Source organism: Orussus abietinus, unplaced genomic scaffold (genome assembly GCF_000612105.2).
Source record: "Orussus abietinus isolate OABI.00-Male unplaced genomic scaffold, Oabi_2.0 scaffold6, whole genome shotgun sequence".
Classification (NCBI taxonomy): Eukaryota; Metazoa; Arthropoda; class Insecta; order Hymenoptera; family Orussidae; genus Orussus; species Orussus abietinus.
Window position 1 is genome coordinate 1 of NW_019396002.1, and position 21,626 is coordinate 21,626.

Below are 21,626 nucleotides of genomic sequence, written 5' to 3' on the forward strand. Positions count from 1 at the left end.
CGACCCTGCCCGTGAGCAATCTCCCAACTCATCTCTGCTCTGCAACTCTCTGCGTCTATCAGACTCAAGTTTATCCGTGTCACACGGATCAGTATTTTAACTCAATTTGGTGTTCAACGAGTTACTTAATTTAAAAAGCTACAAAGCCCTAACCTGTTGATATAATTGCACTGTTTTATTAATAATTAAGTATTTGGGAAGAGGCGGTGGTAGTCGTTAACAACTGGTCTAGTCCACTAAATTATTTAACCTTTTTGAAATACTTGGAATTAGTATCCTGATTTTATACGAAGGAAGAATGTCCGCTTCCATGATGTCCAATGCAAAGCTTCAGGATGATATGAATAGTATACCTTTGGCTGATGACGATCCCCAAGGTAATGTGTTTTCTGTTCGTCAAAGTGACCTACTTATGGTACCACTCATTTGTTTCAATAAATGTAAATTAAACTGCTAGCACAAAAGAGGAACGTTTTAACATGTATTGTTTTGGACTAAAGAGAACTTTTATTAGTTGCACAAGTTCGAAGAAGCGCATTCATGAATGCTAATCCATTATATAGAAATTTCAAGGTTTGTCTTATCGATGAGAATACTCTATAAAATGTGCATTTATTGAATGAGATTATCATAGACATAAGTAACGTAATTGCTCTAAAGTAAAGAGTGTAGTCTTACTTACGCGTGACGTTCCGCAAATAGTGATTATCCCAGAAGAAGAAATCCTTGACAATGTGTCTAACACGTCAGATGCGCTTGCTCGAGGCCGTAGTATGGACTCGCTTCCTTCTACATTTACCAATGGAAGTAGCAGTCCCAATAGTAAGTTCATTAAATCAACATTGTAGCAATCCATTGTGGTACTGTACGTAAAATTCAAGAAGTAGACCGTTTGATTGTTTTTCTTTAAGGAAAACGTATATTGCATGATGTACTCGTCCAAAGAATCCCTGTTATTATAATAAGGTATCATTAGCGTTCTCTACAATCATTTTCAATTGCATTCTTAACTTCTTAGGTTTAGATCCCGATATAAGCCCAGATGAACAAGAAGAAAAAGCAAGGTTGATAGCACAGGTTCTTGAACTTCAAAATACTCTTGATGGTAAAATACAATTGTTTATTCGGGACAATTTAATGTGGTCATTTCCTAGATTTTATTGGTTATCAACTTGGTGAAATCTCAACAAAAATTTATTGCAGATTTGTCACAAAGAGTAGACAGTGTCAAGGAGGAGAACTTAAAGCTTCGCAGCGAAAATCAAGTATTGGGACAATATATAGAAAATTTAATGTCAGCTTCGAGTGTGTTTCAATCGACGAGCCCGAAATCTAAAAAGAAGTGAATTTCTAGCATGACTCTAAATGTAACTATTAATTGCAAGCTCTTTCGCAATTTGGAAAAACAAAGCAAAATGCATATTTTGCTTTAAACAATTTTCTTTAGAAAAATGTACAATTCTGTCGTGAAAGTTTTTTAATTGTATTACCAAGCCTGGTAAATGGTACAACTATAATTATCTGGCTTAAAATTCGTAAATGTAATTTTTACAATATTATTCTCGAAGTGGAAAGAAGAATATGATATGCATTTCTCATAACTTATTTTATAGAAAAGGGGATTGCGCTTCTTAGCTATGCCACCCCGTCCAAGACTTTATATCTATGTTTAAAGTATACATTACATGATTTTGTTGCCAAAGACTTCAGTTTCTTTTTCTCTTTTTATATAACTATGCTTAAATGCTTGAAACTAGTAGATAGAAAGAGACATAAAAAATTAAAGTAGGGTTGTTGTATTGCATAAAGCAATGCAAAGTATGTAATATATTTTATTAATATTTATTTATAATGTCATGTGAGGATATTTAATTGACATAAGAATAGATGAAAATAAGGGTCATTGAAAAAGAGCGATGATAGTTTATAACGTGGCATTTAAATAAATCATAATTTTTTTGTATACATAAGATTTTTAAAAATTGCTTAATATATGTACAGAGATCCGCGATTCTATTAGACGACTTTACAGCCTACAGGAAACCCTGAAAAGGAAGTGAAAAATAAATTATCCATCATATTATCTTACAAGGCAAACTGAAATTCATAGTTTAGTTAAAATTCATTTAGTTACGGAATAAAACAAAACTCCATTCGATACTTTGCTGGATAATTTATCATTTATCATTACATAGGCATTCAATTGCCTTGCATAATACACCGATACGTATATCGTCAATGTTATGCCTCTGTTAAGAAAGAAATATCTAAAGCTTTGCTAAATCAACTAAATTAATTATACTGTGCTTTATGACGACTACATTATTTAAACGTATTGCCATGTATGTAGATGTACAGAAGAGGGAGAGAAAAAAATCAGTTATATAGTATTATCAGGAGGAAGTACCGATTATAAGAAGATTAGATGCTAACATACTTTATCAACTCATTATTGGATCTTCGTATTCTAACGCACTGAATATTCCAGGACCGCCAGAGCTCGCTTGCAGGAAACATTACTTTCTCTACTTTTAGCACAGAACACTTCCCAAATCTTGCAATGAAGTTTAAGCTTACAAGCACAAAGAATCCGATGTTCTGTAAAACATTCGTTCTGCCGAAGAGTTTCATCGTCTCGTTAATTTCTAAAATGCATTTAGAAGCAATTGTGCCTTAATATCGTGAATACTCGATTTACAGCTTCCACTGTAAAACAGTTTAAGATTCACCAAGCTTGAAAAAAAAAAACAGGTGGTTCACGCTGTCGGCGATCAGTATTTAAGTTGTCTGGGAGAGAACTGAATAGCTTTTTGACCCCAAGCGGTTTTCGATCCGAGCTTGGGACGTCCGTTCTTCTTTATCCCTATCCACCAGCCAAGCTCTACATATTTTCGTGATCGAAAAGCATCGTAAGATCCGATCTTCCACTGCTCCCAGACCGTGTTCTCTTTACTCACGTTAGGCTGGAAATAAAACCTGAAATGTAGAGAACGCACCTTCCTTGTGTCATGGTCCAAAGCACGTTGAATAATTTCTCTGTGACCATTATCGTATCGTCATTCTAGGCGGACTAGTCCTCTGAGAACTTTTACCTCTCCGTATAATCGACCTTTATGATTGAAAGCCACGTATAGGCCAGTCTCGATGCATTGAATTCTTATCAACCCAAAAGATACGGTTGATATGCTGAGTAGAGCTGTAAAAACCGTAGTCAGTGGTCATTTAAATCACATAGTATTATACTTTAGAATTTAGGAGGAAACACACACACAGGGTTGGCTTTATAGCTGAAATGCGGCTGTGTGAACCTGGAATCCAGTTTGAGGCACAAATAAAATTAACAGGCTTATTTAAATGTTTCTGTCATGTAGATATTTGTGCCATGTTGAGTTTTGTTTGTGCCATTTCTTTTTACAAAGACCAGAGCTGTTAACTCTTTGAACACGGAGACGTTTCTACATATGGGCGAAATTCATCTGACCGGACAGGCAATATTGGACCAAACGTCGGGCGCCTTTAGACGCTCTTAGTCGCCAAAGGGTTAAACAAAGATAAACAAATTCTGAAAATTACCATTTTAACGTTTTTGAGGTTCTGGGAGGCTCTGAATTTTCCTAAAGTCAGAGAATCCATTAGGGTCGAAAAATCCAAATTTCCACGATTTCGGAATTTGTTTATCTTTTTGAACCGTTTTGGTTTTTGTAAGAAACATGCCACAAACAAAACTCAACATGACACAAACGTCTACATCACAGGAACATTCTAATAAGCCTGTTAATTTCGTTTGTGCCTCAAATTGGATTCCAAGTTCACACAGGCCTGAAATGCTGGATTCAGGTGGGACCGAGTGAACAATTGACCATCACGAATGGAGATATAAAATTAGTTCTAAGAGAGATTAATATACACCGTTACTTGCTTACACTTGATATCGATACTCCTATAGATTAAAGTAATAGACCTGATATCACGTCGGATTAGTGATCACGTACATACAAATTGTTGAACGAGAGCGATCGGATATATTTATCTGAAAGTAGGAACGCCTTTAAAAACATGCCACTTGTAATTCCGAAATTGTTTATAGCTTTCCCATAGTTGGGGTAGTTGACCTCGTTTCCCGTGGATATTAATAGCCATCTCATATGTGTTCTTTATAAGCCCTTCTCTTCTCTAACAGACCATGCGTTGAAACTTATATTTAAATCCCATCGTTACACGGAACTTTCGGCTTTCGCTCGTTATGAATGTATAATCTGTCAATTGTGCATTTAGTATAAACACAATAAATAACATCACGAATACTCGCCGCCGTAGCCTGCATTTAGCCGTACCCTGTACATTGTTATTCCTCGTTTCCTCGATTCAGAGCGACAATTGGCTAGATAAATTACCGTGCGATTCGTCGGTGGCACTTGCGCCACATATTAATCCAGACGGGCTCACAGCCAGGTGATAACCAGTGCGACAATAAAGCTGGATAACCAGAGAACCGTAAATTGGATTTTCAGCTGGTCCCCGTGGATCCCAGACCACGTACAAGGGAAGTCGGTCCTTCTTCTGCACGTCCCGACGAGGCACCCTAGGAAATACATTGTTCATTACATATATCGTTGTATCGTATTATCTCCGATCTCCCGCAACTTTGTTCATCTCCGTTGTATCGCTTTATCAGGGTGCGGTACTTTTTTTTTTTCTGGCCTCCACGAAAGCAATCGGGATCCGAGTCGGCTCGTTTTCCAGGCCACTGGGTATCCTATCGTATATACATGAAAAGCATTGTTTAGCCTAGGTAAATTGCCTAGCCCGTTACATTGGCGTACGCGGACACCGGATAGCAGGAGGAATACCTACTTTCATTCGTTTCGGTGGTGAATTTTGTCACGGTCGCGATCACGTTGTAACAATGGAACAAACCCGCGGTACGGAATCACTCGAAGCACGCGGATGCCAAATCAATTGCGAAGCCTCTGTGCGCGGGATATCGACGAATTGCACTCGTGGTAATGACTGCGACCCTGTGTACCGCACGCTGCAGACATAATTGACTCATGAGATCAACGAGAGAGCAGACCGGCATACTTTTCAAATGGAACAATTCATCGCGACGAACATGTCCGTCATGATCAAGGAGCGATAGCTCGTGACAAGAATGGTCTTTAAGTTGCCCAGATAGAGAGAGCATGATCATCATATGAGAAGGGGACTCGATTTACAAACAATTTCCAGATCATTCGCTATATGAAATCTCTGCAATATGTGTGCACATATTACGCAACAGATTTTAAGGAGAAAATTTACGGTAAGGTAAGTGTACCAGTGGTCGAACACCATCTTAAATGTTTCCTTTTATTAAGCATTGCATGAATAACGGCTGTTCAAACACTGGTACATTCGACTTTTCCATCGTCTTCCCAGCATAAATGAATTACTCAATATTTACATATATACGTAGCACGTGTTTTGGAAACTAGAAATTCTATTTTTCACGTTGCTTCAAGTCATCCGTACTTCATATCGATCTTTACGTGCTTGATCTTGATCTGAATCGGCAGGTACATTTACCTTAAATTTGTCACGCCACGGCTCAAATATGAGCCACAGACGCTGCAATTGTTTATCGGCACGTGTGAGATAAATTTAGCCGTACGTATACGTAGAAACATTGGGACATTGCGTGCAATCAACCTTTGTTTAACATTTAAGTATATCTGTTTCGTCATTGCGCACTGCATATACGAGTTCCTAAACGAGGAATAGCCTCATAAGGAACAGCCTAACGATTCATTTGACGATCCTTCATGGGGCAATTTTCATGCAAATCCTGCATCACTTTGTCCATCCGGGTATGCTACAGCCTCGCAGAAAAGGAGCGGCCCTTGTCACGAGATAATGTGACTTATCAGCTGGTAGATTCCAAGAAAGAGTGACTTAATCGTCATTCGTTTATTCATAGTTACCCATTATCGTCGAAGCGAATCGTCTCCGTTGGGGGTCTCAGGGTCTCCCGTTTGTCCCTGCGATGGTCGACCTCATCTTCCTGGCCCAATTCGGCGTCGTAGCTGTCATCGCTACAGCTGTCATCGATGTCGCTCGATTCCTCGTCGCAGACCGGAGCTACGCAATTCTCCTGGATCCACCGCAGACTCATCCCGGTTGCGATACTCCCAGCGGCTACGAGCCTTATCCCGTTTGCCTCGGATCGAAGCATCCGCCGTTAAAGAACGCGTTCCAATAACAAGAGAGGGAGGTCGAGACGTGCGAGGAGAAAAATAGATCCGTAAAAACTTAAGGTGGACTTAGGAAAATCCGAGGTGCAAAGGAATACCGGTTCGCCGGCAGAGCGGACTATCCGTGGTGAACGAAACGCACCGGCGGGGATTATAGTCAGTTTCGCTCTGTTAATATTTACGGAGCCACGGGGAGGGAGGAGGAGGAGGAAATGTGGAGAACGGGATCGGTCGACGGAACCGGGGAAGGGAAGATGGACCCGCCTGGGAGATTGCTGAAAACCTTTCCTTATTTCATTAAGTCGTACGTAACCGTGACATCGCGACTCGCTCGGTAACGGGACAAAGGACGCTTTCCGCGATACCTCGCGCGGTTTTACGACTGTATTGGCTATCTCCGGGGGATTTAATCGGGATTTAAAAAAAACTCACTCGAGATCAAAATCACCCGAGGATCCCGGGTCGAGCGAGAACCGCTTATCTGGGGCGGCTGGATGGGGCTTGTACCGACGTCAGCAACTTGGGAGTAAACTGAATTAAAGCCAACTCCGATTAAACGGCTCTTAGGTATCTCTTGCTCGTTAACATTTACGTCGAAACACGTTCGGACGTTTAGCCGGACCGGCGGCAACCTGGAAGGGGCTTTTTTTACCCCTCGGATTTCGTCTGGGATTCTTTGATCGGTACTCACGAGAACTCGGCCGAAGAAAGGCGGTCTGTCCGCGGATCTTGCCGGTTTGCGGTAGGAGGCTCGACTAAATGGATGGATGTCGGCAGCTACCGGTAACGTCAGCGACTCGCCAGTAGACTGAATTAAAAGCGGCCTCTGATTAAATGCGCGAGCCGCGCTCATAGGTGTTCGAGGCCTACCCTATATGCCACCGTATTACCTAAATGATAGGGGCATGTGAACGCCTATTAATAGGCGGCCTGAAGTCTATTTAACTAACCGGATAACGCGCATCTCTTATGTATGAATGCCCATAGGTATGACTTTTTTTTTCCCTTTTTTTTTTCACCTCACTCGACCTGCAAGGACAGGGGCAATTGTGCGCAAAGGAGGACAGGGGCTGGATCTCGCGTTTCGCTCGAGTAACAAGAGCGGCACGTAATTGCGTACTTGCTCCGGGGATACTCCACGGTAGAGCGGCGGCACTGCCTTGCGAAACCGTACCTTGAGATATCTAGGTATCTCGCGAAGTGAGCACGTTGACATTTCTCGAGATCGTCGCGAGTAGGAAGGGATTATTGGACAAGGAGGTACACCCGGAGGAATTGTCCCTCGGGGTGAACTGAGAGGAAAAGATAATCGGAATTAGGCATTTTTCTAGGATTTTCCGCGCCATCACCTGGCAGGTATATTATGCATCCACGCCGGGAGGAAATTGCGAATAGAATATTGGCCTGTATCACAAAGACTATAATAAACATTTATTTTTTCGATAATATAAAATTACACACTGTAATAACACGAAACATGTATCTTACAATATTTCACAGTAATATAATTATGCTCTTCGGGAAGGGGACTACAGGCGGAAGGATGAACCTCGCCTACGGGGATTAACCGAAATCGATCGGCTTACCCGTGTGGATGCTTCATTATCTATTCGGACTATAGGTCAAAACAATTTCAATGGAGGAAGGATCTGCATCTGCGATTAGGCCTTAACAAACCTAATGTTAATGGTTACTTTACGTAAGAGCAACTAAGGTTTAACATTCTCCGACGACACGTTAATCGATTTGATTTTAGACACTGTTATCGTAAACACTTAACGAACCTACTCTCTATCCAATACGATCTAAAGGCTGACCAATTCTCGTGCAGCCTGCACACCGAAAACTCTCATAAATATCACAAACTATAATACAAGAATGTACACTCTTTCGGCAACGTGCTGACTACCGTCAGCCGATGACACCTCTGACGTTACGTTAATTACATAAATACACGCTATTTACAGGTCCCTACGTATCCGTTTGTATGTATACGTGCGCGCCAAGTACGCGCGCCGTATGCTGCCCGTACCTATTTGTTAGTCCGCGATAAACGAAACAATCTGTAAAAACTGAGCTCTTCTCTTGAAGGTAACGAATTCATCCGATTACCTATTCTTTCGCTTAGCAGGAAGTAGTTGTCACGTCGGTATTCGTCTCTCCGTTTAGATTCTGTCGTGTATTTACAAGGCGATAGCGCGTCGTGTGGAACGATGGGATGATACGGTACCGCTTCAACGAGGTACCGCGACGGTCAACTACGACTTAGAAAATATAGCCAAAACGTGCTATATTCAAGCTAGTCAGCTTAGATCCGTTAGGCCCGCCTTTCTACACGCAGCTGAACTTGACACCTGGAAGTACAATAAAAACGTCCCTGTGAGCACGAAGGAGTCCAGGTAGACATCGATGCCGCTTACGTGCGCATTCACGGCTCCAACGCGACATGGTCTCTCCGGGAAATCGGGACGTTCTTTTAGGACATTTCGACGGGCACGGGTCACGTAAATGCGCAACGTCTCGCTGCATCGCCTGGGTTGACCCAAGTTACGTTAGAGGATAATTACCTAAATAAGATTTATACGGAATTACGCTAAGTACAGTTTTAAGCATGAGTACCGTCGTCACTGGAGTAGCAGTTATGGCAGTGGAGCTTGTGGTTTCGAACACGCACGTCCGTTCCCATAAGGCCATCTCCGAGTCGCACATGACACACGCAGCACTTGAAACACTCCATGTGGTAAAACAGTCGAAGACTTTCTATGATCATTGCAGCTCCCCTCCCTGAAATTAGATGAACGTTCGGAGTTAAAAGAGGATTCTCGATGCGCGTATCAAGAATTTCCTATCCGAATAAGTAGTGGCAGTCTCGATCTTCGGAACGACGATGATATCAATTGAGTGGATACCTAGTTCATCTCCACAGTGGGAACACTTCTTCTTTCCGCTGACACTCAACATCTTCTCCTGGGAGTCAACGTTCCCGTTTGTGGAGGACTGCACCTTCTGCTGCTGAACTGCATGCTGCTGCTGCGACTGGTGTACCAGAGGAGGAAGGTGTTCCTGACTCGTACTGTGCTCTAGCCTGTAACGGTGGAAATCATTGTCTAGATTTAATACCGAAAAATCAACCCGGGAGGCAATTTCCAGCTCTATAAAGATAAATGTCAAGGCCGGGGCCATAAATATTACATCCTTTACCTTCTTCTGGGAGGAAGAGGCTTCTCTTGGGCCCGGTTTTGTACTCTCTGCGTAAGTGTCTGGATAATGGAGTCTGGCAATGGTTTACTGTCCGACCTTGGAGGAACGGCGGTGTAGGGTACGGATGTGCCCGTAACGTGAGGCTGAGATTTGCGAAGAGGAGAACGCTGGTTTTTCTCGTTGATTCGCCTTTGCTCAGCCTCCTGAAAATATGACACCGTATGTTAGCACCGTACGGATCTAGACGCAATTACACGTCCAACAGGAGGAAGTTAGTTACTTGTATCAGCCAGTGTTGGTAGTTAAAGTCGCGAGCTCCGCGAGGGATGTCGCTCTTCCTACGTTGGACCCATTGGTCTCCTTGAACTATTCTCGGACGAGGAACCGCACTTAGGGCTTGCAAGGTTTGTCTGGTCATCTGCTGGCCAGCATGCGTCGCCAAGGTCGTTGCCGATGCACTGTGCCGCAGAACTGGATCCACTTGCTGCGGAATCGAGTCCGCGGACGGAATGCGGCTGTTCCTGTTCATGAACGACAGAAACGATATCGATGAGTCTCTACGATCTGCTACGAGCTGACTGGAAGTCCTAGCCGTGCTGTCCTCTCCCATGGAGTTACGAAAGGTACTACTACAAAAGCTTGTTCGGAAATTAAACGCAAATCAGCAAAGCCATCTATTCTTTTGATCGATCCCTCAGCCGTGACGCTTCCTGCTTGCCGCTACAATGTTACACCTCCTATGTAATACTCAGAGAGGAATCTTCGTCTGTGTTGAATTTAGCATGCAACTAGATTCAGTGGGTGGTTTCTACTCAATCCATCATGATACGTGATTAACTGGCTTTCCACTAAATTAATAATAGCAGTCTATCTTATACCAAGAAAAGATTTACCTAATGGTAACGTCTCGTTGTCTTTGTTCAGCCAGGCGTAAGGGCTTGGCCGGTGGAATAGGTGGAGGTGGCGGTCTTCTTCTCTGGCCATCTTGAAGTTGCAGATTCGGCATGGAAGACCTGTAGCTCGTTGCCGATAACTGTTTGAATTGCTGAGTGTTACTACTTGGTACGTGAGCGACATCTTGTAGAGACTTCCATTGTTCCTGAAGTTGTTCGGCCAATTGTTGCTGCTTCTGTTCTCGGTAGGCCAAGTTACTGCGCTGCCTCTTCAGCTCTTCTTGCTCAAGTTGGAGGAGTTCTCTTTCGACTCGAAGGACTTCCTATGGAACACATAAAACTTGCCATTAAAGATATGCAAATGTTAATGCATCGAGGACATTAAATGTAAAGCCCAGAACATGCTCTCAGGGCGCGTTACGCTGGCAAAGGGAGAAGTTTAGTAGTGCTCAAATTTCCTCTAAATGGTCAAAGCTTCGATATCTACTTCTCAATCATTACATAAGCGAAATACAGTGCTACTTCGCAAATAAATGTGTAACCAAGGTGGCTCCCTTACCCCAGAAGCAAATTCGTCCTCACGGTTGCTCAACCCTGCACCCATCATTGTCTTAGTCTGCGAACAAGTAAGTCAGTACTCAGGATCAAAGTGCTCCGACTAAGGTACCCTCGTGCAATCACACGTATTATCTTTTACCTATTCAAGGACGGACAAAACGTACTTATATAAGTATACTACGATCAAAAGTGTGGCCGCTCTACGGTTTGTGCAGGTTGAAGAGAGCAGCTTAAAAAAACCATTCGGTTTTCGCCCTAGCCACATCGACTCGTTTAATCGCTCGTCTATTTCCCAGTAACCGAGATGTACGTTAAGCCGAACTCACCTCCTGTTCGCGAATCTGGCTCTCGATGGCTCTGATCCTCAGCTCTTCCTGACGCCTGAGTTCAAGGGCTCTTCTCTCCTTCTCCTCGATCTCGGTCTGAATCCTCATTTGCTCCGTCTGTATCCTGAGTTCCTCTTCCTGTCTCTTTTCTTCGGCGCATCTAGCTTCTGCTTCTGCTCGGGCCGTTTCCTGCTGCCTCGCCACTTCCTTCTGTTGCTTCCTCAACGCGTCTTCCTGCTTGCGAATGTTCTCCTCGTTCTTCCGCAGGGTCTCTTGTCGACGCAGCTCCACTTCTTGAGCCCGCTCTCGTTCCAGCTGCATCTTTTCCTCCTCGAGCTCGCGCAGCTTGTGAGCGAGCTTCTCGCCGATGTCGCTGTTCCTGGAAAGCCAGTAAACACCGCTTTTAGCAAGGATCTTACAAGGCGAGAGTCTAGGCCGAGAGGCAGCGGTTTCCGACTTTCGCCGGCTGGGAATTCTGAGAATCGGTGTTATTTAGTTGACGGACCGACGTCGATTGTAATCCCGTTCCCAGGTTGTGCAACTACATTGCAGGGCCGGCTTACGGAATAGAAACCGCGTCTCCGGGTGCGATTGATCCTGCTCCGTAGACCACTTAAGGGTTTGATCGATCCTACACAACTCGCGGGAAATTTCTTCGTTCCAAGTGGAGATGACCCGCGTCTCAAACCCGTGACTATGAGAGCTCTTACTTCTGAAACGATGAATTTCGTACATATCTCACGGAGAGCTAGCTCGAAAGGCAGTAATTGAAGACTTTCACAGACCGAGAACTCTGGAAATGAATGTTATTCAGTTGACGAGTCGGGCTCCTCAATTGTAGTCTCGTTCCCAAGTTATGCAATTCTACCGGCAACGGGCTGGGCACGGAAACCACGCCGCCAACCGTGATGGCCCCACTTTTGTACATTTTCTAAGCAACTCATTCTATATTTCAAAGCAGACTCTAGAATTCGCGTTTTACGTAAGCTGCGCCCAATACGAACGCCTGCTGAAAACAAGGCGTATCGGGACTGACAAAATTATACCGACAAGTTCTCATTTGGCACCTGTTCGGATCGCAGTTGTTGCCGTAACGCCATTGTTCCTCCTTTTCAAGGACCCCGATGATCTCTCGCTCTTTCTTCGTTATTTCGTCCTCTTCCGAAGAAGTTACGCTCGCCCCGAAAGGCTCGCTACTTTGCCGGCTGTGCTGAGACATATCCGGACTGATAGGCTGCTTGGTCCAGTCTTCGGCGTGGCCCAATTCGACTCCGGAATCTCTTTCATGGCTGGAGTCTTGCTCGTAATTGCTGTCCGTGTCGAAGGAGCGTCGATGGAGCTGCTCGATGCGTCTCTCTTCAGCTAGAATGGCCGCCATGTCTGGAGGCTTCGCGAGAGTCAGCTCTCGCTCCAGGTCGTCGTCGTTGACCTAACGAACATTTGAAAATCCATTTTAAGGTCAAGTGAAACCCCTCCTTCAAATCAGTCGATCCGAATAATGCACTTTGTTTAAGAGTATTGAACCGAACCGTCGGGAACTTTGACACATGTCTCGTGAGCATTATGGACATTATGGGAATTATCCTGATGCTTTCAAAATTTGGATTTTTTAATAAAAAAAAAAGTTTTACTCAGACGAAACCAGAACCAAAATGGTGTCGAGCTCTCATGTTTCGATCGATATACAATTATTGAAGGCCCTCTCATATGAGAAACGAAAGTGTCAGGACAATTGTATAACGATTTAGAACACTCTGGTAATCGAGAAACACGCATTTGAAAGGGAGAAAGGCAAATAAAGTGTCTTATGCGCTGCTATGTTAAATGGTAATATAAGGTCTCGGAGTGAAAATCTGGTTGACGCGGAAATCACAGATGGCGCAGGGTGTCCCTCTGCAGTCAATTAAGGCCTCGGAAATCATAAATACAAAGGATTTCTGGAGATTTACTTAGATTTCTTTACAAGTATTATACGAAAACGACAGAGTATGCCATTTAGAACAATACCCAATATAATTCGTCACAACTGTCGATATAAAAACGAACATCGGCAACGTAGGTATTTATATAAATCTCCTATACCGACATCGATCAAGTTCCTCGACGTGTTTCACTCCACCTTAACGAGCCCCAGTCCGAAATTTTTACCCCAACGTCGGAACTTACCCCTTCGATACCCAGGAAATCGGACCGCCTGGTGCGGAGTTCCTTTTTTATCCTTCTGGTGGAGTTGAGCCTCTTCAGCGGTTCCACGGGAACGCTTTCTTCGTCGCTGAGGTCCAACGGAGGTGGTGGGGGTTTTTCTTTGGGTGGTTCCACGCTGGTTGGCGGTCCTAGAGGGAAAGCCAGGCCGGCGATCATTTCCTCGCTGTCGGAGAGGTTCAACGGCAGAATCTGAAAGTAGAAATGAATATTATTTTCGATTATTTGACTATTTATATCAATGGGGGCGAAACTTACCTGCTTAGACATCGGCGACCCTGGGCTCGGAAAGTCTAGGCCTTCGGGATCCGGAGGTTCACTTTTTCCTAGGATCAGCAGCGTCGGTCGATCCAAAGAAGGCGAGACTTTCAAATCCTCGGGTACTTTCAACGCCTCTTTGCTGTCCTTCCGGGGAACTGGGTTACCTTCCGGTTTTATTGTAACTTCAGTCATTTTTCGCTCCTCCTTCTCGACGGATAGTGGGATTTCACGGTTCGACTCTTGGATCGTTTTCTGCATTACGATCTGTTCCTGAGGAGGCAAAACACGTTCGAGTAAATCCAAACTTGGTGAAACTTGACGGTGAACTTTGCAATGGGCCGCACTAACGAGCAGTCATTAAGAACTGTTAGAAACTGGCGGTGATAAAAAAAAAAATTAGAACAAGCAGTTGCGGGTCTGTCCAACTGCAAAAAAAAAAACTAAAAAGCCTTGATTTCCAAACGAGCCTCATTTTAAGCATTGCAAAGTTGCAATTCGTGCAATCAAGCCATTTGTAGCTTCTTCAACGAACGGGAATTATTACATCACGCTGTCATATTAAACGTTATGACAACTTCTGTCAGAACTGTATCTATTCAACTTTCTACACTTATATCACTCGAGGTGTAATGCACAAAACATACCAATACACAATTACTTCAACATGCAATTTAGATCGATCACACGACTCGCCGTGCCAGCAAATGAACGAAATAATGGTTATCGCGTGCTATTAGCAAGTCGATGTTAGCTCACATCGGGGGAGGTGGACTAACGGTGATAACAATTTTTGACGGATCATGTGATAAGAAACACCTGGTTACCTCCTTCGCAACCAGCGAGCTCCATGCTAATATAGATATCTCCTAAACTGGATTTCTTTTTTATTTAAATCGAAATTAACTGGCTAAAAGAAACACCGGAAAAATTGGGAACGTTGGAAATTTAATTTCAATGAAAGCACTAAGGTTGGTCGAGAAAAATTATCGATATATTTCCCCGGTTAATAGAGGTTCCTGGTAGAGATAGCGATCGGTTCCCGATCGGTGATCGCGGACGATTTTACGCTCTCTACCCTTCGTGGCGAAATATAATTTTCACGGTTCTTTTACTCCGCTGTTTGCACTAGGGGCTGAACCGGGACGGAGACTCGATAAAAAGAGGTCTTTTGAAAATGCTTTTTTTCAGATCAGTTTACGTCTCGGCACGCCGTTTAGAGAAAACCGATTAACCCAGTTTTAAGCCATCCCAGTCCGTCCTCTAAGAGCGACTTCCGATCCGCATTCTACACCGTTAAAACTGTACAAGGTATTATTTGTAATTTTACAAGGCAAGGTGCAAACTAATAGCTTTGAATTAATCACATTACGGGACGTGAATTGAACGCGGTCTACATTTTATTTTTTTTAAATGTCACGACCATTAGCGAACGGAAATCCGCCCTGTTTGAGTCAACTTATATTCTATCTCTAGAAGCATTGCATTGTTCTTCATGAATGTTTGAGAAAGCGGGTCATGAAGAAGGCAATCTATGTGCACAGGGATATCAAAGATACGCGACAAGACTGCGCATTTCCGCTAATTGTTAAAGTCATCGCTGACAGGAAATTTACGTCGAATGCCGGGAATCGCGTTTGTCACCGATAGAGCTTATCTCATGATAAGCAGCCTCTAATCTCCAAAAGGAATTCGCCAAAATATCGGCGATCGGATAATTAGACATCGAAAAAAATCTATAAATTTATACCCGACTCAGTTTTTTGGTGCACTGTGTAAGTAGATCCCAGCGATACGAGACATGACGTATGCAGTACCGAATAAGTACCGAATGCCGGGAATAATCGCGTTTGTCATCTATAGAGTTTATCTCATGATAAGCAGCCTCTAATCTCCAAAAGGAATTCGGCAAAATATCAGCGATCGGATAATCAGACATCGAAAAAATTCTACAAATTTGTACCCGACTCAGTTTTTTGGTGCACTGTGTAAGTAGATCCCAGTGATACGAGACATGACGTCTGCAGTACCGAATGAGAATAAATATGATAAACGGCGGTTAAATGGCATTAAGGGAAGAGAGAGGTGAAATTGAAAAGGAAACGAGCTTAACGAAGTCACTTGGCACGGCGGCAAGAAATTGGATAAAATCGAGCACCGTTTAAAGAGAAACGCAGTGCAAGGAGTAACGACAAAGCGAAAAGATCCGCCCAGTGATCGGTACCATGATTTCTGTAATGCAGATCAAGCCGTAACGGGGCAACAAAAAGGAGTTAACAATCGACACGTAAAAAAGAAGCCTCAGGCAGGGACAATTCCTCAAACAAGCCATTTCCTTCGGGGATGATCCGCCCTAGCCGAGGAGCCGAAAAAGTAAGGCGCGCTTCTCGACGTACAGCTTTACGAGCGTAAATTTGTTTCCCCGCTGACCTTTGACCGAGGAGTCATCCTGGATTCCGACTCTAAAATTATACCGGCCATTAGCTTTCACTCCACCCGTTAATGGTTCCACGGTAGTTCACGTAGGTGCTCGCCCCAACGATCACTTAGCGAAACAGCTCGAGCCGTTCCCGCGGAAATTAGCGGGGAAAATGAAAAAGGTCAGTCCAAAGCAATGGTCATTTTCGCGGGAGCGTAATTCCTAGTCACAGACCGTTTCCTCGATCAAAGGTGGCACGTAAAGGGGAAACGGTGGTCGTGGAGATTTGTAACACTCGGCTGAGAAAATATTCCATATAGGTTTCTTCTCGCCAAAGTGCACCCATTCCACGACGCGTTTTCAGGACGGTTGCAAGAGAGAAAACGGGGAAAAGGAAAAACGACGAAGCTTTCGAAAATTCAGCCACAGAAGGGGACACTACCTTACCTCGGAAGGTACCCGAAGCTTTGTTACGGAAGGCCCAGACGGATGACGGATGACGAATTCTACGACTGCGCGATACGGTGCAACGACATCGGCTAATTGCAACACGTCAGGGGGTTGAGAGCAATGGTCACATGAACTGGCGCGGAGATTACTTGTAGCAATTTTATTATGATACAGTGACAGAACTGGATTATTGATTACCATATACCAACTAGCGCGTACAGTGGTAGGGGCGCGCCTTTTCCAGCACTTTTCTCCAACCGCGTACGAGAGATATCGTTGGATAGGTCGACATAACGACCACCCTTTTGACCCGATTGTCGTCTCGGTGACATCGCGACGATATATCCGCGCACTTCGTACGAGGGCAATCTTTTTTCTCCCGACGACGACCCAACTCGCTCGAATTGCTTTCAACTAAATGGTAGAATCGACTTTCTCGCGTAATTACTTCCGAAGTCGACCGAAAATTTCGTCGAGTCGAGAAAGCGAGTCCACGAGTGCCAATAAGTCTGCCAATTGAACTGGTGAAATGACGGGTTGCAGAGATCAATGAAAGTAACGGGCTGGGGAAGATCGTCAATGTAAATGCGACAGAAATGATGCGATCACTTTTGAGAGTAGATTTTTGAAAGTACTTTTTGGAAGCATTCGTGCCAAGCGGGTGATGACGTTATTTCGTGCACATCCTGAGCCTATCCTACGTACGACGCACCCAAGTAACCGTAAATTCGCTATTATCCAACAAGTTCGACGAGACGCGTTTAGGTGACGCGAAAGTGGCGTCAAAGAAGTCTCGATTATGAAACTTTCCTCCGAACTGGGTGTACCCGAATCGTTTCAAACTTCATAACATGAATACGGAGGCTATAAGAAAGGTCCTGACCCCCATGAAATTACATTCTTTTAAATAAATTTTTAAAACGTCTATAAATTTTAAAAAATTGAAATTTCATGGGGGTCAGGACCTTCCTTAGAGCCTCCATGTTCGCGTTGTAAGGTTTGAAACGATTCGGTACCCCAGGTCGGAGAAGTTTCACAAACGATTGATCCCTCAGATGTCACTTTCGCATCCCCTTAATGTCGGCACTGGAATCTCTAAGTCGTTCGGAGTCTTAATCGAGGCCGATGACAACGGGTGTCCGTCATCTACGAGAACGAACCGGGAATTGACAACCACTCGGCAAGCCGTTATAAAAGACTACTGGTACAAAAGTGTCGTCAGGTCGTTCGCGTTAAAAATCCCGACGTCCACTCTTGATCGATCCATCTTTCGCGAATCGATTGGCAATTCGTCCAGGCTCGAAAACTTCGATCTAACGTACAATTCCTGGCATCGAGCAACCAAAAGTCGACTCGAGCTAGGTGCAACCCGGTTTTCGATGCTCAACTCGTTGAGTTTCGCAACGAGAGAACTCGCATTGCGACGCGAGAACAATGACTTCGTAATCGCGGCGATACGCGTAACGATCGCAAAGATCCCCATCGGGCAGTGCACCAAGACACGCATCGAATGGACGTCAATTCCAATTAATAAGCTCGCGCCACCCTCTGGCGACCTACCCCAGGATCTCCGCGGATCCCCAAGTTCGCTCAGCGACCGTTCCTATGCTCGTATTCCGTTCCGATATCACCTATTTACATCGTAGACCGGGTTATCGGGCTGCCGCGACCTCCGGAGACGATTGTCCCATCAAAGGCATATCGAAAAGCCAAAAATAACCAGGACTATCAAGTCGAGCTCTCTGGGAACGCGCGTGACAAAAAGCGTCCCGAGGTTTCTCCTCTGCCCTTCAATTTCTCTACCTCCACACCTTGCAAGAATTCCTCGATACCTTCGCGGTCTTTAAATCTCCCCCTTTTCAATAATCCTACACAGCGACTTTTCCCAGTTTCTTCGGCAACTTTGAAATCTCCACCCTTGCAGGAACTCCACAGAGTGGCCTTTCAAGGTCTACGCCTCCACCCTCGCAAGAACTCTACAGGGTGGCCCTTCGAGGTCTCTTCGGCAATATCTTCGGTTTTACAAGAACTCTACCCCAGTGACCCTTCGCCTCCGGTCGACGCGCACTTCCCAGTCGAGCCGATCATGAATATGTACAAGGTATCTAACGCAAAGAGGCTAGGCGAGTAGGCGAGGTGGAGGCGCCTCTCTCTAGCATTTCCTCAAAGCCGTGCTGTTCTCCTCGTCGATCCTAACCTCGAAGCTCCCGTCGCTCTCTACTCTGGCCACCGTGATGAACGGGGTCACCGGAAGAGTCGGAGGGGCCTCGCCCAGAGGTACCACCACCTTTTCGCAAACCTCCACCACCGTGCGGCGTCGATCGGCTGGCCGCTCCTCCAGCGCCGCTGGGGACTCCGTCGAAGGGATGGGCAAGGATGGACTCGACGGTGCCGCATCCAAAGGTTGGGAGTTTGCCGTTGACGGAGACGTGGGCAACGAGTAGGCATTGCGGGAAGACGACGGCGACGAGGACCTCGCGCTGGTAAAAGGTGACGGAACATCGGTGGATGGGGTCACGAGAGTCGAGGATGACGCTTTCGCGATGGAACCAGGGATCTTCGTGCCTGTTCGAGGTTTAGGGGAGACTGGAATGGGCTGAGGCGACGAAGGGGTGCTGGGAGTGCTGGAGGAAGGTGACGAAGAGGTCGATGAGGTCTTGCCGAGGGCCGTCTTGCGAGGAAGAGGTGTTGGTATCTTGGATGATCTAGGGGATGGGGTTGAAGGCGTGGTCGGGGTCTTGGGTTCTTGGCTCGTGGTTGGTGATGCTGGGTTCGAGGTACCGGTGGCCTCCGTGTTGGGGTATGAAAAGGTTGGAGTAAGAGCCGCAGGAGACTCCGGAGACTCCAAAAGAGGAGGTAGGTCCTCCTGGAGGTCTTTGAGGTCCTCTGAGCTGAGACTGGGAGGACTCGTCTTGTCTTTGGTCGTTGGTCTTCGGCAGGATTCTTGAACCAAGCGGTCCACGGAATCGTTTGGGCTGGACTGGTCGGACGAGGAGGACCCTTCCGGACTGCAGGGAATCGGAAGTTTGGATTCCGTTGACGTTTTTGGAGGGCTTAGCTCGGACGGCACCTTGTGGGATGCGGCGACCGGCTTGGGTCTGGCTATTTCGGGAGGGGTTCTTCGGGGAGGTACTCTGGGACTTTGGTAGACGACGGGACGGCTCGACGTCGAGGTACGGAGAGAGTTAACGTTAGCTACTTCTACGAATGTCTGTGGCTGAGACGTGTTAGTCGACAGTTCCCCAGAAGGTTCGGCAGTTCCCTATAGAATCAGAGTCATCGACAGCGTTACGCCGGTAAAGTCCCAGTACCGGAAAGGTATGTACAAGACCGGGGAAAAAGAGAGCTCGGGGTATCCACTGCCTTGATTCCGATCTCCGTCCACTAATCCATGTAACAACTGGGTTCCTTCGAATGCAAGAAAGTGCCATCAAAACGGCGTGACGATTTCGCCCCAAGAAATAATCCAGCGACAAAATTGTCAATTGAACCTCGACAGAAAAATACATAAACCGTTCTTAATTCTCAACCTAGCGGCACGGCCCTCCAACTATTATTCAGACGGAACAAACGCGTTCTCTTCGAGGCTCGACCTAGCCTCGAGACGGTAATCTCGCAGCCAGTTATTATAATGATTAGTGTCTTAATCTCGGTTCGAATCAACGTTTTCAATGATCCACCCCTCGCTACCCTCCATCGTCGGAAACAATCCCGATGGGAATAAAAAGAACCAGAAATAAGATCGGTCCTCGCGGATCGGAACCCTTACCTTTCTTGTTCCTGCCGCTTCCGATTGGCTGGTGAGAGCCGCCAACGGCTCCACATCAGACACCGCTTTGGTCTCCTCGCTCTTCGCCTGAGCGTGTATCTCCTTCGTCTGCGCGGATTCGGGTTTCTCCTCGATGAGCTCCTGCCTCTCGGCTATCGCGTTCGCGTGTACGATCTCTTCGTCGACGGGCTCGTCGGCCTGGCTGACGGAGCAGCTCACGTCGGCCGTGTGAATGCCGGAGTCCTCTCGATCGGTGTCGTTCAAGAGCTCGGCGGACGAAGATGAGGCTGGATAGCGACGACCATAGTCCAGCTCTTCGAGGCTTTGGACCCTCTCGAAGGTGTCAGGTCCACTGGAGGCGTCCGCGTCCAGAGAGTCCAGACTGCGGTGGAAGGCTGCCCTGGGTGCTCGGTACTCCGAGTCCGGCGACGAGCTCCTCTCACTGGGAGTCGAGGTTTCGATCCCGGTCTCGTTATCCCCGAAGCAGAGGCCGTGCTTGCCGGGTGGCCTCTTCTCGGCCTCCTTGTTTCTTACGGAATCCAGAGCGCACAGGCGGTCCTTGATGGACTTGGCCGAGAGTTCGCCGTTGTGCCGGATCTCGTGGCCGCTGGAACCCGGGGCCGAGGACTCGTCGCTGCTGCTGTACTTCTCCAAGGTGGACAGCCTCTCCCTCAGCGGCCTGACTACGTCCACGTCCTCGACGGCCAGCTTCGTCAGGCTGCTCTTGCTCTCGCGCTCCGTCGCCTGCTTCTCCAGGTGGGACAGCCTCTCGCGAATGGTGCTCATGTCGCCCGAGAGCCTGTTCGAGGCCTTCGCGCTCTTCTCCTCTGCCTCGTACTTCTGCCTCTCCAGGCTGGAGAGTCTCTCCTTGATCGACTTGCTGCCGGCGAAGTCACCGGACGGTCGGTTCGTCTTGCCGTCCGTGCCCTTCTGGGTGCCCTTCTCGAAGATCTCGCGCCTCTTCAGGATGTCCACCTTCACCGCGGGTCCCTTTTCCTCGAGCAAGCCGGACTTGGACCCGTTCATCGCCGACTTGGCGCTCTCCAGCTTCCCGTCCAGACTCGCCAGGGACCTTCTCGGGATGTTCTGCGACACCCTGGACACGTAGCCTCGAATCGCTCCCTCGTAGGTGTACTCCTCCGGCTCCGGCGAACTCGTCGTCGCGGTCGTCGCCGAGTCGTACTCCTGGTGGTTGTGGTTGCCGTGGAACCCGTTCTCGAAGCCCGGCTTCTTCGACTCGGCGCTCCCGTTCTCGTTCGCGGTGTTCTCCACGTCCGAGTGGTTCTTCTCGATCTCGCTGTCCCGGTCGCTCTGCAAACA

General features: G+C 46.3%; 3 protein-coding genes across 11 annotated transcripts in view; 1 reads left to right on the forward strand and 2 right to left on the reverse strand.

Annotated features, from left to right (window-relative positions):
- Positions 1–30: 30 nt before the first annotated feature.
- On the forward strand, positions 31–1,792 carry LOC105702516 (short coiled-coil protein B). Its single transcript, XM_012430151.1, has 4 exons — positions 31–377; positions 703–822; positions 1,019–1,105; positions 1,204–1,792. Exons 1-4 carry the CDS (start codon positions 299–301, stop codon positions 1,344–1,346), a joined length of 429 nt encoding a protein of 142 aa, XP_012285574.1. The 5' UTR covers positions 31–298; the 3' UTR covers positions 1,347–1,792.
- A 366-nt stretch (positions 1,793–2,158) lies between these two features.
- On the reverse strand, positions 2,159–7,028 carry LOC105702515 (putative fibroblast growth factor 1). 5 transcript variants are annotated; one of them, XM_012430147.2, is made up of 6 exons: positions 6,922–7,028; positions 6,663–6,749; positions 5,961–6,196; positions 4,395–4,582; positions 3,093–3,196; positions 2,159–2,963 (listed from the first exon to the last, which is right to left on the reverse strand). In XM_012430147.2, the coding sequence occupies exons 3-6, from the start codon at positions 6,149–6,151 to the stop codon at positions 2,772–2,774; spliced, it is 675 nt and encodes a 224-aa protein (XP_012285570.1). In that variant the 5' UTR covers positions 6,152–6,196; positions 6,663–6,749; positions 6,922–7,028; the 3' UTR covers positions 2,159–2,771. The 5 variants fall into 5 exon arrangements, with proteins under 5 accessions (XP_012285570.1, XP_012285572.1, XP_012285571.1 ...); XM_012430149.2 differs by having other exon boundaries at positions 6,663–6,761; XM_012430148.2 differs by having other exon boundaries at positions 6,663–6,862.
- Positions 7,029–7,639: 611 nt separating this feature from the next.
- Positions 7,640–21,626, reverse strand: part of LOC105702509 (trichohyalin) — a 99,841-nt gene continuing 85,854 nt past the window's right edge. For 3 of the 5 annotated variants that reach the window (XM_012430132.1, XM_012430133.1, XM_012430134.2), the window contains 13 exons: positions 20,307–21,617; positions 18,735–19,799; positions 13,669–13,941; positions 13,375–13,602; positions 12,276–12,637; positions 11,209–11,587; positions 10,884–10,940; positions 10,325–10,647; positions 9,712–9,952; positions 9,432–9,634; positions 9,140–9,315; positions 8,850–9,014; positions 7,640–8,584 (listed from right to left, as the gene is read on the reverse strand). In XM_012430132.1, coding sequence (XP_012285555.1) covers positions 8,562–8,584; positions 8,850–9,014; positions 9,140–9,315; positions 9,432–9,634; positions 9,712–9,952; positions 10,325–10,647; positions 10,884–10,940; positions 11,209–11,587; positions 12,276–12,637; positions 13,375–13,602; positions 13,669–13,941; positions 18,735–19,799; positions 20,307–21,617 — 4,806 coding nt within the window. In that variant the 3' untranslated portion in view covers positions 7,640–8,561. Of the gene's footprint in view, positions 8,585–8,797; positions 9,015–9,139; positions 9,316–9,431; positions 9,635–9,711; positions 9,953–10,324; positions 10,648–10,883; positions 10,941–11,208; positions 11,588–12,275; positions 12,638–13,374; positions 13,603–13,668; positions 13,942–18,734; positions 19,800–20,306; positions 21,618–21,626 lie in introns of all 5 variants that reach the window. The other 2 variants (XM_012430135.1, XM_012430136.1) reach the window with 2 other exon arrangements.

Bases quoted from the DNA above. Each gene is read 5' to 3' on its own strand.
- LOC105702515 (XM_012430150.2), bottom strand. From the start codon at position 6,151: ATGAGTCTGCGGTGGATCCAGGAGAATTGCGTAGCTCCGGTCTGCGAC. The intron at 4,583-5,960 runs GTAACTATGAAT...TGTATTTCCTAG, and splicing joins ATTCGCTTCGACGATAATGG to GGTGCCTCGTCGGGACGTGC. The intron at 2,964-3,092 runs GTAAAAGTTCTC...TTTTATTTCCAG, and splicing joins AAGGTCGATTATACGGAGAG to CCTAACGTGAGTAAAGAGAA.
- LOC105702516 (XM_012430151.1), top strand. From the start codon at position 299: ATGTCCGCTTCCATGATGTCCAATGCAAAGCTTCAGGATGATATGAAT. The intron at 378-702 runs GTAATGTGTTTT...TTCCGCAAATAG, and splicing joins GGCTGATGACGATCCCCAAG to TGATTATCCCAGAAGAAGAA. The intron at 1,106-1,203 runs GTAAAATACAAT...AATTTATTGCAG, and splicing joins ACTTCAAAATACTCTTGATG to ATTTGTCACAAAGAGTAGAC.